This window comes from Carassius auratus, unplaced genomic scaffold (assembly GCF_003368295.1).
Source record: "Carassius auratus strain Wakin unplaced genomic scaffold, ASM336829v1 scaf_tig00001155, whole genome shotgun sequence".
In the NCBI taxonomy this organism is placed as follows: Eukaryota; Metazoa; Chordata; class Actinopteri; order Cypriniformes; family Cyprinidae; genus Carassius; species Carassius auratus.
Window position 1 is genome coordinate 227,501 of NW_020523344.1, and position 15,546 is coordinate 243,046.

General features: G+C 36.2%; 1 protein-coding gene across 1 annotated transcript in view; it reads left to right on the forward strand.

Moving 5' to 3' along the window:
* The window catches only part of hoxc6b (homeobox C6b), a 2,121-nt gene extending 656 nt beyond the window's left edge, over nucleotides 1-1,465 (forward strand). Inside the window, exons 1-2 of the mRNA XM_026242220.1 lie at nucleotides 1-163; nucleotides 548-1,465. The exon at nucleotides 1-163 is cut by the window's left edge and continues 656 nt beyond it. Of these exons, the coding sequence (XP_026098005.1) occupies nucleotides 1-163; nucleotides 548-849 (465 nt within the window). The 3' untranslated portion in view covers nucleotides 850-1,465. The remainder of the gene's footprint in view (nucleotides 164-547) is intronic.
* The last annotated feature ends 14,081 nt before the right edge of the window (nucleotides 1,466-15,546 follow it).

Here is a 15,546-nt window from a genome sequence, read left to right on the forward strand (position 1 = left end):
TACCAGGACAAGGATGTGCTTCCAAGTTGCAGACAAAGCCTTGGGCAAACACAGGGTTCAATGACCCAGGATTACGCTTCAGACCAAGGCAAGACTCTGTCTCAGGAACCCAAAGGAAGTATTCAAATATATCCGTGGATGCAGCGGATGAACTCGCACAGTGGTGAGTATAGAAAAAAAAGGGGGTGACTTTAGTAAGGGGTGGATTTGTTTTTACGACTGGGAAACCCACGTTTTATCACCCCATAAAGCACTGACGAAATGTCTTTTTCACCTGCTATAAAAGCGCTTTGTGGATGGAGAATATCCATGTGGCTGGAACAAACGCTTTGCCAACAAATCCATTCAATAGAGAAAACATAAACGTAGAAGATCATTCTCCGAGAATCTACATAGTGCAAGTGACCAGAGAACTAATGTTTTAGCATGATTAATATGATGCTGGATTATGTCATCTGTCTTTAAAATTGTATTAGCCAAGCTAAACTGAACAGTGTTTTTTGGAGCCTTTTTCATGATTTTAACCAAACCATCTTTTTTCTAACAGGAGTTGGCTATGGCTCTGACAGACGGCGAGGTCGCCAAATCTATTCGCGATACCAAACTTTAGAACTAGAGAAGGAATTCCATTACAATCGTTATTTGACAAGACGCAGACGAATAGAGATTGCCAATGCGTTGTGTCTGTCGGAACGCCAGATTAAAATTTGGTTTCAGAACCGCCGCATGAAGTGGAAGAAGGAGAGCAACCTCACATCCACCCTGAATGACTGTGGCTCTATAGGGGCTGGCCAGGACACGGACAAAGAAGAAGAAGGGGAAACCGGAAGAAAAAAAGAACATAACTAACGGCCTTAACACCTCTGAAATAATGTTCCACTACATGACAACTAGGCTACCTATCGAACTTTCATAATTTGCACAGTTTATTAACACCAAAAACTGTTATCTTTCAAGTAGATGCGATGCGTGCCTCTGCTATTCCCAAAACTGTGGAAACGTTTATTTTCCAGAAATGACATTCTTACATATATACTGTTAAAAACAGACAGCTACAACATATTTTCCTTCAGTGTATTTTGATTTGCTCTTGGGACATTCTAAAAACCATCTTATTTATAATAATATCTTGGATACTGAGAAGTTCATAAGAGGCTGTGGATGCATTTGACCAATTGACGGGAAATTTCAAGTATTGCGCCACAATAATTTATTGTGCATTATATCATTAACTGTTAAACAGATACATTGAGTGCATTGTAAATGTTTGTAAATATTTTACATCCAAATACTTTTGTCTAACATTTGTGTAGCTTTGCTACAATGCTGTTTTATGCATTTATTTTCTTTGTGCTACATTCTGTAGAAACCACACGGTGTGAAAAACGTATTCTCAGATCATTTTTCAAACTTTAGAATATTAGCTAACAAACTTAATGGACACAGTGTTTGAAAACAACGCAAATAATTCGTCAATAAAGTTGTGATGCATATAACAACATTACTTCATTTCCTGTTAATTTTTGAATAAAGTCGCATAATTTCTTTAAAAAAAAGGAAAGAAAAAAGACAACACTAGAAACCCTTCAAAAGGTGAGGTTGGAATAGATAGAGAATTGTTCTACATTCAGAACATTAATTCATTGTATATTGTGATTGTAGTAATGAGGATATGAATGTATTTATTTATTTCATCTCTCGGTGTTCTCAATCTTGTAATGATGTAATGAATAATAATAATAATAATAATGAGGAGGAGGAGGATGATGATGATGTAACACTCTGTCCATAACTCATCACAAAACTGATGTTGGTTAATAACATAAAAAAAAAAAAAAAAAAAAAAAAAATCGAACGTTAAATCGGAACAGATAGATTTACATTTTGTGTCTCATTAAAATACATGTACACGATAATGAACTTTATTTAGCCTTTAACAAATTAATAATAATAGGCCTACATTTTGCATCGTTAGTTGGAACATATATAGGCTATTTCTAATCTTTGAAAATAAGATATAGATCATTTGTTTTTGCTGTGTCCTTTCACTGCAGTAAGTATTAACAAATATAAAGGTTAGAAATGACAAATAAATTTTTTGCTTATACAAATCTTATACAAACGACATCACTGTATTTAACGAAATCAAGTTGCTTTGAAAAACATCTCATGGTAAGTTTCAAATTGCAATGCAGATTTATCGCCTGTCCATAATTATATTTAACAGCTGGTGACGCTATCGGCCGCTTTTCCTCACCTCACCCTTCACACCCAACACAATCTTACTAAATACCGAAGCATTTCCATTATTAAGATCCAGATCCAACCCATTTTATGAGGATTATATAATAATAATAATAATAACAATAACAACAACAAAACATATATGTAATGGTGCACGTGTTTACGCGGTCTACGAAAAACTAACGCAGTATTCTATTTCAATTTACTTGTGAATTCATGAGTGGTCATTCATTGTCCAATTGCAATCTTCTGGGCGCCTGCTTTCATTGTTCATAACAAGGGCTCACATCAGATCACTGCCTCTGTTTGCTTGATGATCAGTCAGGGCTAAGTCAGCACTGATTATCCCTCGATAGGAATGAAGCCTCCGTCAAAACGCCCTATAGCCATTTAATTTCATTATAACTTTTATAGAAGTATGTAAAAGGATTATGATGATAACAGCAACACAGAAAACTAATTTAGGACTCCGATTGTGTTTTGTAGACCTTATTCGGAAATTGTAAAACTAGTAACATATCCGCTCATCAGCTCATATTCGCTAACACAATCAAGACTACATTTATGACAGTGTAATTAAATAATCAATCCTTTCAAAACATCAGGCAATGATAGGCGAACCTGTAAGGAATCAATGACACAATTCGTTATTTTATAATATTTATTGAATAGCCTATATGATGACAATAGCTATAAGTGTGACTATATGTTAATTAGTGCTAGACTTTAAACACGTTCTCCAATATTAATAAAAGTGACTTAATTTGAAAAATAATTAATTGCAACCATCATTTTATCCACTGTACTTTTTAAACCTGTCAGATACTACACTCTTCACGATTCCATACAACAAGAATTTTGTCTAAATGTTAAGGAACCTTTAACATCTAAAGAACCTTTCACAAAAACCTTTGTGGAGAAAAAAGCTTCTTTAGATTATAAATCTTGGACTGAGAGGTTCTTTGTGGAAGCAAAAAATGTTATTTCTATGGCTTCGCTGTGAATGAGCGCCTTTATTTTTAAGAGTGTTAGTTCTCATGCCTATACGTTTGTTAAACAACAGGAAGAAATAGATCTTTTAACAGCAACATTTTGAATTATTGTGATTCCAAACCAGAATCTGATGGGAAAAAAAAGATCAAAAAACGAAGAAAGAGCTTCATTCCAAACTACTCAATCCGTCTATACAGATCAAACTTGAATTAAAATCTGCCTAAAATGAGGATTTCAAGATACAGAGAAGTTCTCGGGTGCAGCTGGAAGAAAAGCACATCGCAGTACAAACTCCAATGACAACAAATTCTCTCATGTTCTTTACATAAATGCATTGTTGTGATGCCGTGGAACCGTTCATGCATTCGTTTACAGCAAGCAAACTGAGAAAATAAAACCTTGTTTATTTAATACCGATTTAGTGTATAGTCACTGTATTTTGTTTTGTTATATTTTTATATATTTATTATTTTGTTATAAATCCCCGTTAAATCTGAAACAAAACCCAGTGCAGTGCAAAACAAAACAAAAAAGACCTGTAAATAAATAAAAAAAAAAAAACACGAGAGAGAGAGCACCTGTTTAAAAAAATTAAATCCTTCATATTAATTCAGACCTACACTTTCTTCGTGACTTTTGTCAAGGAACATGTAAAAATGTATCTCAAAGATCACGCCCCAAAATCTATATACATTATAATACAAAAATATTTTGTCCCCATATGTTTCCTGGTATGTAGTTTATCCCATTTTGAATAATTGAATTTAAAAAAAAAAGAGAGCAATGTTAAGATCGTCGAACAATGTCTTCATTAACTGATGCATAAAAGAAATTAAATTTGGGATGAAGCGTAGGCTACAGCATGCAATAAATTTATACTAATCGAATGTAATTAATAGCGATTACAGCATCAAAGATAGGCTACTAACCTTATGATTTAATCATAAAACAGCCATACTCCGGCTAACAACTCGGCTACAAGCGACCTACAGGTTCTTTTAACTACCGCGAGTGAAGTCACACTTGAGTTATAAATCACTAATGCATCATTTCTGTTGTTAGTTCTTGCACTGATTATTTCATTTAGGAAATTTCGCATATTAATAAGACGAACGTTATGACGAAGATACATGTCTTGACTCTGCAATTAAATAGAAATATAATTTAAGATGAGTATGGCAGCACACATGACATTATCCATTAAGTTTTACGGGTATTTCTGTTAACTCTAAAACAGTGCAATGAAGTGTAAAATTCAAAATACTGGTAAAAACACCTGTAAATATAAATGCATGCATCTGTCCGTTTACAAAGTTATCCTAATTAATATTTTAATTTTATGCTTGTTTGAGAAATGCATTTTGTCCAAGCTTTCTCAAACCATTTCAATCACACGGAAGACAGCTTTACAGTTTGTTTGAATGTAAGGTCTGATTCTACTCCATGTAATCATTTTAATCTACCTTTAACCGTTAATTCCTTAAAACAGGTCATCTTGCAGTATTAATATTTATTATGAATTTTCTAAATAACCAAACTTCGACAAAATAAGGGCAGATCCTTTCAGTTTAGCTGATGACACTTTGAAGTGAAGTACACTCGTTCCTGTTGGTCTCGTCAATTTGGCAACCTGTGTGTGAGGTCAAGTCTGAGGAGGAGGGGACAGGTGAAAGAAAACAAAAAAAAAACAAACTTTCCAATAGTTTTAATTTGGACTGGTTACACTTGTATGATTCAGTCTATAATGCACTGAGAGTGGTCACATAAGATAAGGGGGCAGCAAATTTATATTTAGGCTATATAAATTCATAGTTAATAAATTTTTACATTTTCTTAAAAAAAAACAAAAAAAAAACAGCATGGCTACAAATGTGATATCGATTTTATACAACAGTTAAAGTTTTTGCTTTATTTCGCCAACAAAAACATTCCACACACAGCCAAGGCATTGTTTTAAGTTTCTGAGCAACATGATGGTGTTTCATTCCTGAATGAATCAACCATAAATTATCTGGTTCAGTCGCAATGACTCACTTATTAACAGTGAGTTGCTGCCATCTGTTGGTAGCTTTAATTTTACATTTCAAGCATTTTTTTATATATATTTAAGGGGTAAAATATTTCATACATCATTATTCAACATATGTTTAAAATATCAAAAAAATTATTTATGCATTTGTAACTGCCTGTTAAAACATTCCACATGCCTCTAAGCTCCCTATCAAACATTGCATAGATTTTAAAATCTTGCTTATTACTTATAAAGCCCTGAATGGTTTAGCACCTCAGTATTTGAACAAGTTCTTGTTACATTGTAGTCCTCCACATCCGCTGGATTCTCAAAACTCAGGCAATTTGATAATACCTAGAATATCTGAATCAACTGCAGGTGGCAGATCCTTTTACTCTTTAGCTCCTAAACTGAAAACTGATAAAACCTACCTAGCATTGTTCAGGAGGCAGATACACTATTGCAGTTTAAATCTAGATTAAACACCCGTCTGTTTAACCTGGCTTACAAATAACACACTAATATGCTTCTAATATCCAAATCCGTTAAAGGATTTTTAGGCTGCATTAATTAGGTAAACCGGAACCGGGAACACTTCCCATAACACATGATGTACTTGCTACATCATTAGAAGAATGGCATCTATGCTAATATTTGTCTGTTTCTCTCTTATTCCAAGGTCACCGTAGCCACCAGATCCAGTCTGTATCCAAGTCAGAGGGTCACTGCAGTCACCCGGATCCAGTACGTATCCAGACCAGATGGTGGATCAGCACCTAGAAAGGACCTCTACATCCCTGAAAGACATTGGAGACCAGGACAACAAGATACCCAGATACAGATCCCCTGTAAAGACCTTGTCTCAGACGACCACCGGAACAAGACCACAGGAAACAGATAATTCTTCTGCACAATCTGACTTACTGTAGCTGCAGCCTGGAATTGAACTGCTGGTTTTGTCTGGTCAGAGGAGAACTGTATACTATATATGCAACTTCTGCAAACATTCATTTTCTTGATACTGATTTAATTTGTTTAGTAACAGCCTAAATCTATTATTATTATAATTGACTGATTAAATGTAAGAACTTAGGTAAAGGGGGAGGTGTTGCTTCAAATTATAACAACATTTTCAGGATTTCTTTGAGGGCAGGCTTCAAGTATAGCTCGTTTGAAGTAATGGTGCTTCATATAACATTATCCAGAGAAACAAATGTTAATGATAAATCCTCTGTTATGTTTGTACTGGCTACTGTATACAGGCCACCAGGGCACCATACAGACTTTATTAAAGAGTTTGGTGATTTTACATTCAAGTTTGTTGTGGCTGCAGATAAATTTTTAATTGTTGGTGATTTTAATATCCATGTTGATAATGAAAAAGATGCATTGGGATCAGCATTTATAGACATTCTGAACTCGATTGGGGATAGACATTAGCTTCAGGACCTGCTCATTGTCGAAATCATTCTCTAGATTTAATACTGTCACATGGAATTGATGTTGATAGTGTTGAAATTATTCAGCCAAGTGATGATATCTCAGATCTTTATTTAGTTTTGTGCAAACTTCATATATCCAAAATTGTAAATTCTACTTCTTGTTACAAGTATCGAAGAACCATCACTTCTACCACAAAAGACTGATTTTTAAGTTATCTTCCTGATGTATCCAAATTCCTTAGCATATCCAAAACCTCAGAACAACTTGATGATGTAACAGAAACTATGGACTCTCTCTTTTATAGCACTTTAAAAACTGTTGCTCCTTTACGATAAAGGAAGGTTAAGGAAAACAGTATGACACCATGGTATAATGAGCATACTCGCACCCTAAAGAGAGCAGCCCGGAAAATGGAGCGCAGCTGGAGGAAAACAAAACTAGAGGTATTTCGTATTGCTTGGCAGGAAAGTAACCTATCCTACAGAAAAGCATTAAAAAACTTCTAGATCCGATTACTTTTCTTCTCTTTTAGAAGAAAACAAACATAACCCCAGATATTTATTCCATACAGTGGCTAAATTAACGAAAAATAAAGCCTCAACAAGTGTTGACATTTCCCAACACCACAGCAGTAATGACTTTATGAACTACTTCTAAAATCGATACTATTGGAGATAAAATTGCAACCTTTCAGCCGTCAGCTACAGTATCGCATCAGACAGTGCACTATAGACCCTATGAGGAATAGTTCCACTAATTCTCTATTATAGGAGAGGAAGAATTGTATAAACTTGTTAAATCATCTTAACCAACAACATGTAGGTTAGACTCTATACCATCTAAGCTCCTAAAAGAGGTCCTTCCAGAAGTCATCGATCCTCTTCTGACTATTATTAATTCCTCATTGTCATTAGGATATGTCCCCAAAACCTCCAAACTGGCTGTTATTAAGCATCTCATCAAAAAAACACAACTTGACCCCAAAGAACTAGTTAATTATAGACCACTCTCGAATCTCCCTTTTCTGTCCAAGATACTAGAAAAGGTGGTCTCCTCACAATTATATTCCTTCTTAGAGAAAAATGGTATATGTGAGGATTTCCAGTCAGGATTTAGACCTTATCATAGTACTGAGACTGCTCTCCTTAGAGTTACAAATGATCTGCTCTTATCATCTGATCATTGGTGTATCTCTCTATTAGTTTTATTGGATCTTAGTGCTGCGTTTGACACAATTGACCACAACATTCTTTTGCATAGACTTGAACACTTTGTTGGCATTAATGGAAGTGCATTAGGATGGTTTAACCCCTTACTAGTAACCCCCCTTTTTTGGCATGGAGACCGAAATTACATACCCAAAATAAAAAGGTTTCTGATCATGATTCTTTCTCACTAGATACATAATCAACCTTTGTTCACAAAGCTGACACTTTAAAGTTTACTGTTCAGGAATCAGAATCACTCAGACTTTTATGATAATAGAGATTATGTTTGATATAAGATCAAACATAAAAACTAAAATAAAAATATTAAAAACATATTTTTTAAATGTATTTTAAAAATTGTTGATGTAGAAAATGAGTTTGAAAACACAGTGTAGCTAAAGCCACAAGTCTTCCAAAACTTCATAAAAAAATTCATAATCGAATCTGTAAAACTGTGAATTTTATTAAATATTTTCTAAGGCCATGTCATGTGTGTTTTTAGAGAAGGCTAATCAGATTGATTTATGGCCCTTGTCATCTCTGTAAGATCTCACATGTAAACTCTCCTGTGTATTTTGTGTGTGTTTGGTTGTGAAAACTGCCCGATTCATTGTTTTTATTGTTCTCACCAAATGAGTCTTTCACACCTCCGCCAGGTATGACACATTATCCGCATTATTCTTTTATCATTATTCTTTTGTTTTTATTCCACCTTTATTAGAATTGATTGTGGTTTTTCAGGCTTTACAAAGACACAAAGCAGCGATCTCACTTCAGTCTCTCTTTGCATTTAGCCCTTATTTATCAAAAGTCATACAACAAAACATTTTCTTACGACCTTACGTGAATTATTGAGACAAACATGCATTATGAAGAAGAAAAGCACCTGCTATTAGTAGCATTGGAGCTAATGTTAGCATCAAGCTACATCAGACAATTTATGAAATAATTAGTAAGTTACACTTTTACTCAAAACTCACTTTAAACCCCGATCGAGTATTTATAATAACTTCCTTTAGCGATCAGGGGTGGAATTTGGTCGTTTACTGTTGTAAAAATATGTTATTTGTAGACTTTTTCCATCGCTGCACAAGTTAGCATTTCCGATGTACATTTTCGGGTTTTTTTTTTATAAAAACGCCCCAGATCTCAAGAAAATCTCATACCAAGCTTTACTATTGGGTTTATTATTCGGATATTTTGTGTGTACAGAGGTGTTTCAGTGTTTTTTTTTTTTTTTTTTTTTATTAAATGAAAATAATTACAAACAAACAAGGCATTAACCAGTTAAGCATCTCGTATACTACAGTAAAGATTGAGCACAATCAGCAATAAAAAAAATAAAAATTAAATAAATAAATAAAAAAAATAAAAAAACATAACAAATGAAAAAAAACAACAAAAAAAAACTTAACGGGGCCATTTCAAATTAACTTAAATGTTTCAAGTAAAGTAAATAATTTAAGGACTTTCCTTTCCTCCACAAGTTTAAGAGATTTACTATGGCTATTTTTTATAATACCTGCATTTATGAATGAAAAACTTACCAAATAACAAAAGAAAATTAAGTACAAAATCCACATTCTTATTTTCTTCAAAAACACCAAAAATAATTGTCTTCACAGATAAAGACAATACAATTTCCCTGGACATTAGCCAGCTCTGCATTTCTCTCCAAAAAAATTGGACTGGGTCACAGTAAAAAAAAAAGGTGTTCTAACGATTCAATGTTTTCTACACAGAAGACACAATTATTTAGATCAAAATTGAATCTCAATCTCAAGAATTCGTTTGTTGGGTAAATTTAATTTAAGATTTTGAAGTTGACTTCTTTTACTTTAGGTGGGAGTGGAAATGAAATGTAATTTTTCCTTATTTTCTTATTTTTTTCCATTTCAAAGTCCTTAAGTATGTAAAACCTTTTTATTGGGTTGGGATAATATTTTTTAATCAGAAGATTCTTAATAACTTTGTTGTTGCATTTAAAATCACAAAAATCCAAACCTTCAATGCAGAACTGACTAAGGACAGGGGAGACGGCAGAGTATTGAGTGTCTTCTCTAACCATTGCTCTCAAAGAACTTGGTATGGCTTTTAGAATTCTGTCATAATACTTAACATTACATTGAAGTTGGTATTTTTTACAGAATTCCTCATGTTGTAACATGTTTCCAGTCTCATCCATAAAATGTGCAACAGCCCAAATGCCCTTGGATCTCCATTCCTCTATATACACAGATTTTCTGCTGAGCCGTATGTACCTGTTATTCCAAACTGGAGTATTATGTGGCGTAAAATTGAGGTGTTTCAGTGTTGTTTTGGCCAGATAACTACCAGGAAGTGTGCAGGAAGCATGTGACACGATGTGGCGGTGTCCAGATATGACACTCTAAGATTGACATTGGGAAGGCCCAATCGGAGTCTGAGTGATACACAGCACGAGCTGTGACCACTGCACGCACACACAGATCGCTGGGAGAGGCTGTTTATCATCAGATCGCGTAAATCCATGGAAAATGAATAGAAATGATGATTCTTTCTGAAGAAATATGAAGTAAACATCAGTAAATATATCCATATATCTCCGCAGATATGCATCTTTTGTCTATAAATCCTTATTGATGCTGTTCAGTGAGTCTATGTGAACACAAATAAACCGCTGCTGACGTGACTGAATATGAATGAGTGGTGAATTTCTATTCAAAATGTGGCATAATACGGATTTATTATTTTGCACTTCTGACATAAATCACTAAATATCTGTCACTGCAACAATGTTTTATTAAAATATTGGTCAAATATCGAAGCTAGAGTCTTTAAACTTTCATTTGATGCACAGTTTGTCCAGATGAAGTAAGACAGTGATGTTTAACGTGCTGTGAAAGTGAAACAATAATTAACTGGGGCCGTCGGCGATGTTTGCACGTAAAGGGGTTAAATCGTATTTATATGACCGCCATCAGTCTGTAGCAGTGAATGAAGATGTATCATATCGATCACAAGTACAGTATGGAGTACCTCAAGGCTCAGTACTTGGGCCTCTACTCTTCACGCTTTATATGTTACCCCTGGGAGATATCATCAGGAAACATGGTGTTAGCTTTCACTGTTATGCTGATGATACTCAGCTCTATATTTCTTCCCGGCCAGGTGAAACACTCCAATTTGAAAAACTAATGGAATGCAAAGTTGATATAAAAAACTGGATGACGAGTAATTTCTTACTGCTAAATTCTGAAAAAAAAAAACAAAAAAAACAGAGGTGTTAATTATAGGACCTAAAACTCTGGTTGTAATAACCTAGAACACTGTCTAAGACTTGATGGTTGCTCTGTCAATTCTCCATCATCAGATAGGAACCTAGGTGTGCTATTTGATTGCAATCTTTCCTTAGAAAGCCACGTTTCTAGCATTTGTAAAACTGCATTTTTCCATCTCAAAAATATATCTAAATTATGGCCCATGCTCTCAATGTCAAATGCAGAAATGTTAAGCCATGCATTTATGACCTCAAGGTTAGATTATTGTAATGCTTTATTGGGTGGTTGTTCTGCACGCTTAGTAAACAAACTACAGCTAGTCCAAAATGCAGCAGCAAGAGTTCTTACTAGAACCAGGAAGTATGACCATTAGACCGTATGACCATAAGTTGAACTGCTCTTAAAGCACCACACTTAAGTAGAAGTACTAAAGTATTCAACATTTTTTATACTTAAGTATTGCAAGTAGTCTATTTTAAAATGTACTACTCAAGTACTGAAAGTAAAAGTACAAGTATTGTGTTATGTAGTTATTAAAGAAAGTAGTCAAAAGTTTGAACATATTGTTTTTACTATTTCAAATGATTAACCTAAAGGACAATCACAATTCCTTTGACTACCTTTTTGTAAACAAAAAAAAAACAGATTAAAGGGTTATTTCGCCCAATTTGCAAAATTATGTCATTAATAACTTACCCTCATGTTGTTTCAAACATGTAAGACCTCCGTTTGTCTTTGGAACACAGTTTAAGATATTTTAGATTTAGTCTGAGAGCTCTCAGTCCCTCCATTGAAGCTGTGTGTACGGTTACTGTCCATGTCCAGAAAGGTAAGAAAAACATCTTCAAAGTAGTCCATGTGACATCAGAGGGTCAGTTAAATAAAAAAATTAGCAAAAACTACGACTTTATTGAGCATTGTCTTCTATTCTGTGTCTGTTGTTAGACAGTTCAAAACAAAGCAGTTTGTGATATCCGTTTCGGGAACGAATCACTCGATGTAACCGGATCTTTTTGAAACAGTTCACCAAATCGAACTGAATCGTTTTCAACGGTTCGCGTCTCCAATACGCATTAATCCACAAATGACTTAAGCTGTTAACTTTTTTAATGTGGCTGACACTCCCTCTGAGTTAAAACAAGCCAATATCCCGGAGTAATTCATTTACTCAAACAGTAGACTGACTGAACTGATGTGAACAGAGAACTGAAGATGAACACCGAGCCGAGCCAGATAATGAACAAAAGACTGACTCGTTCACGAGTCAAGAACCGTTTACGAATTCGTGTCCGATTCGAGAACCGAGGAGCTGATGATACTGCGCATGTGTGATTCAGCGTGAAGCAAACCGACACACTGGACCGAACTGATTCTTTTGGTGATTGATTCTGAACTGATTCTGTGCTAATGTTATGAGCCCAGGTAAACCGAAGGCTTGCAATCATCGCCAATGACGTCATTACGTCAAGCGCAAAAGAACAGGTGAACTGTTTTCTTCAACCGGTTTATTGAATCGAACTGTCAGAAAGAACTACTGGTGATCCGGAAACCGATGCAACCGGTTCTTGACTCGTGAACGAGTCATTATCTGGCTCGGCTCGGTGTTCATTTCTCTCTTCACAGCAGTTCAGTCAGCACGTGCAGTCTTCTTAATCGCTTGATTAAGTAAATAAATAAAGGTGATTGATTGATTGATGTAGAGGTCCTTTCTAGGTGCTGATCCACCATCTGGTCTGGATACGTACTGGTTCCGGGTGACTGCAGTGACCCTCTGATCTGGACACAGACTGGATCTGGTGGCCACAGTGACCTCGGAACAAGAGAGAAACAGACAAATATTAGCGTAGATGACATCCCAAAAACAGTGGAGACCAGGACAACTAGAGCTCCAGATACAGATCCCCTGTAAAGACCTTGTCTCAGAGGACCACCAGGACAAGACCACAGGAAACAGATGATTCTTCTGCACAATCTGAATTTGCTGCAGCCTGGAATTGAACTACTGGTTTCGTCTGGTCAGAGGAGAACTGGCCCCCCAACTGAGTCTGGTTTCTCCCAAGGTTTTTTTCTCCATTCTGTCACCGATGGAGTTTAGGTTCCTTGCCGCTGTCGCCTCTGGCTTGCTTAGTTGGGGTCACTTCATCTACATCGATATCGTTGACTTGATTGCAAATAAATGCACAGACACTATTTAAACTGGACAGAGATGACATCACTGAATTCAATGATGAACTGCCTTTAACTGTCATTTTGCATTATTGACACACTATTTTCATAATGAATGTTGTTCAGTTGCTTTGACGCAATGTATTTTGTTTAAAGTGCTATATAAATAAAGGTGACTTGACTTAACTTAGCAGACACTTTTATCCAAAGCAACTTACAAATGAGAACAATAGATGCAATCAAACCAACAAGAGAAGTAACAACAGTATACAAGTGCCATGACAAGTCTCAGTTAGTCTTGCACAATATATATGTTTTTAGTTTTTTTTTTTTTTTTTTTTTTTTTAGAAAAGAGAAGGTAAGTGCTAGAATTAATTGGTTAAATGCTGGTGAAAAATATTGTTTGAAAAAATTGTTGTTGTTTTTTTTTTTTAATGTTTACAGACTGTTGAAATTGAGATTGAGTGGTCATTCCACCGACTGGGCACATTCCAGGAAAAGGTCCGTGAGAGTTATTTTGAACCTCTTTGGGATGGAACCACAAGGCGTCGTTCATTTGCAGAATGCAAGCTTCTGGATGGCGCATAATTTTGAACTAGTGAGCTTAGGTATATTCCGTGCCAGTGGTCGCTTTGTAGGCAAGCATTAGTACCTTGAATTTGATGCACGTAGCTACTGGTAGCCAGCATAACCTGATGAAGAGAGGAGAAATGTGGACTTCTTTTGGCTCAATGAAGACAACCCTCGCTGCTGCACTCTGGATCAGTTGCAGAAGCTTGATAAAACATGCAGGAAGGCCACCAAGAGAGCATTACAATTGTCCAGTCTGGAGAGAACAAGAGCTTGGACTAGAAGTTGTGTGGCTAGCTCTTACAGGAAGGGTCTAATCTTCCTAATGTTGTATAAGGAAAATCTGCAGCACTGGGTTGTTGTAGCAATATGGTCTGTGAAGCTTAATTGATGATCATGGATCAACTGATGAATTGATCCTCAGCATAGCAGTGATAAGAAAAGCCATGCTTCTGAATGACAGATCCTAATGACGTCATGTAGATGAAGAAGAGAAGTGGTCCAAGCGCTGAACTTTGAGGAACCCCAGTAGCAAGACACCCTGAAGGACCACAGGAGTGCCGTTACAGAGATGGCCATCTTTCTGAGGGTGGACAGGAGAATCTGGTGATTAACTGTGTCAAAAGCAGCAGAGAGATTCAGTAAGATGAGTTCCGATGATTTGGAAGCTGCTCTTGCCAGTCTCAGGGCTTCAGAAACGGAGAGAAGAGCAGTCACAATTGAGTGGCTGCTTTTGAAGCCAGATTGGTTGCTGTCCAGGAGGTAGTTCTGTGCAAAAAACAAAGAGAGTTGGTTGAACACAACTCGCTGAAGTGTCTTTGCAATTAATGAAAAAAAGGGATATTGGTTTATAGTTTTCTTGGTGCTGGATTTAGAGAAATATATATATCTGGGGTAGCGCCCATATAGTTTTCACCTAATGCAACTCACGATTCGATTCGATTCACGATTCGATCCTCAGCTACTGCTAAAAAGCCTTAGGAGATGGTCGTTATCGTTGGCGCCATGACCAGCTCCTGAAGGAAGTAGCAGACGCCATCTGCACTGGCATTAACATCAGCAAACAGCAAGAGACTGGCACCTCCTTGTGGACCTAGGGAGTCAAAGTTCCCAGACACCATTGCAGTCACATCACTCTGACCAGACATGGTCTTGATGTCCCTGGCGAGTAAATAGGTGGTGTAACTTGAACTTCCCATGGGAAGACAGGTTGGAGGAAGCCCAGGAAAGAAAGAGGGCCAAGAACTCTGATCTGGTAGCAGAGTGTTGGAGGAATGTGTGGAAGGCCCACTTTAAAAGTGTTAAAGTGGGCTGTAGGGGATTCACAGGCCAGTTTCTACACAGGGTCCTGGTACTCTTAGAGATTTGCAGACTGCATAGGAAAAAAGCCATCAAGAACATCCTGGGAGCTGCTGAGAAGGCTACACGGTGGCTCTGGTTGAGGAGAGGGGACGTGTGGCATAGGGCGGTACCAGGGCACAAGTCAAGTCAAGTCACCTTTATTTATATAGCGCTTTAAAAAAAAATACATTGCATCAAAGCAACTGAAAAACATTCATTAGGAAAACTGTGTCATTAATGCAAAATGACAGTTTAAAGGCAGTTCATCATTGAATTCAGTGATGCCATCTCTGTTCAGTTTAAATAATGT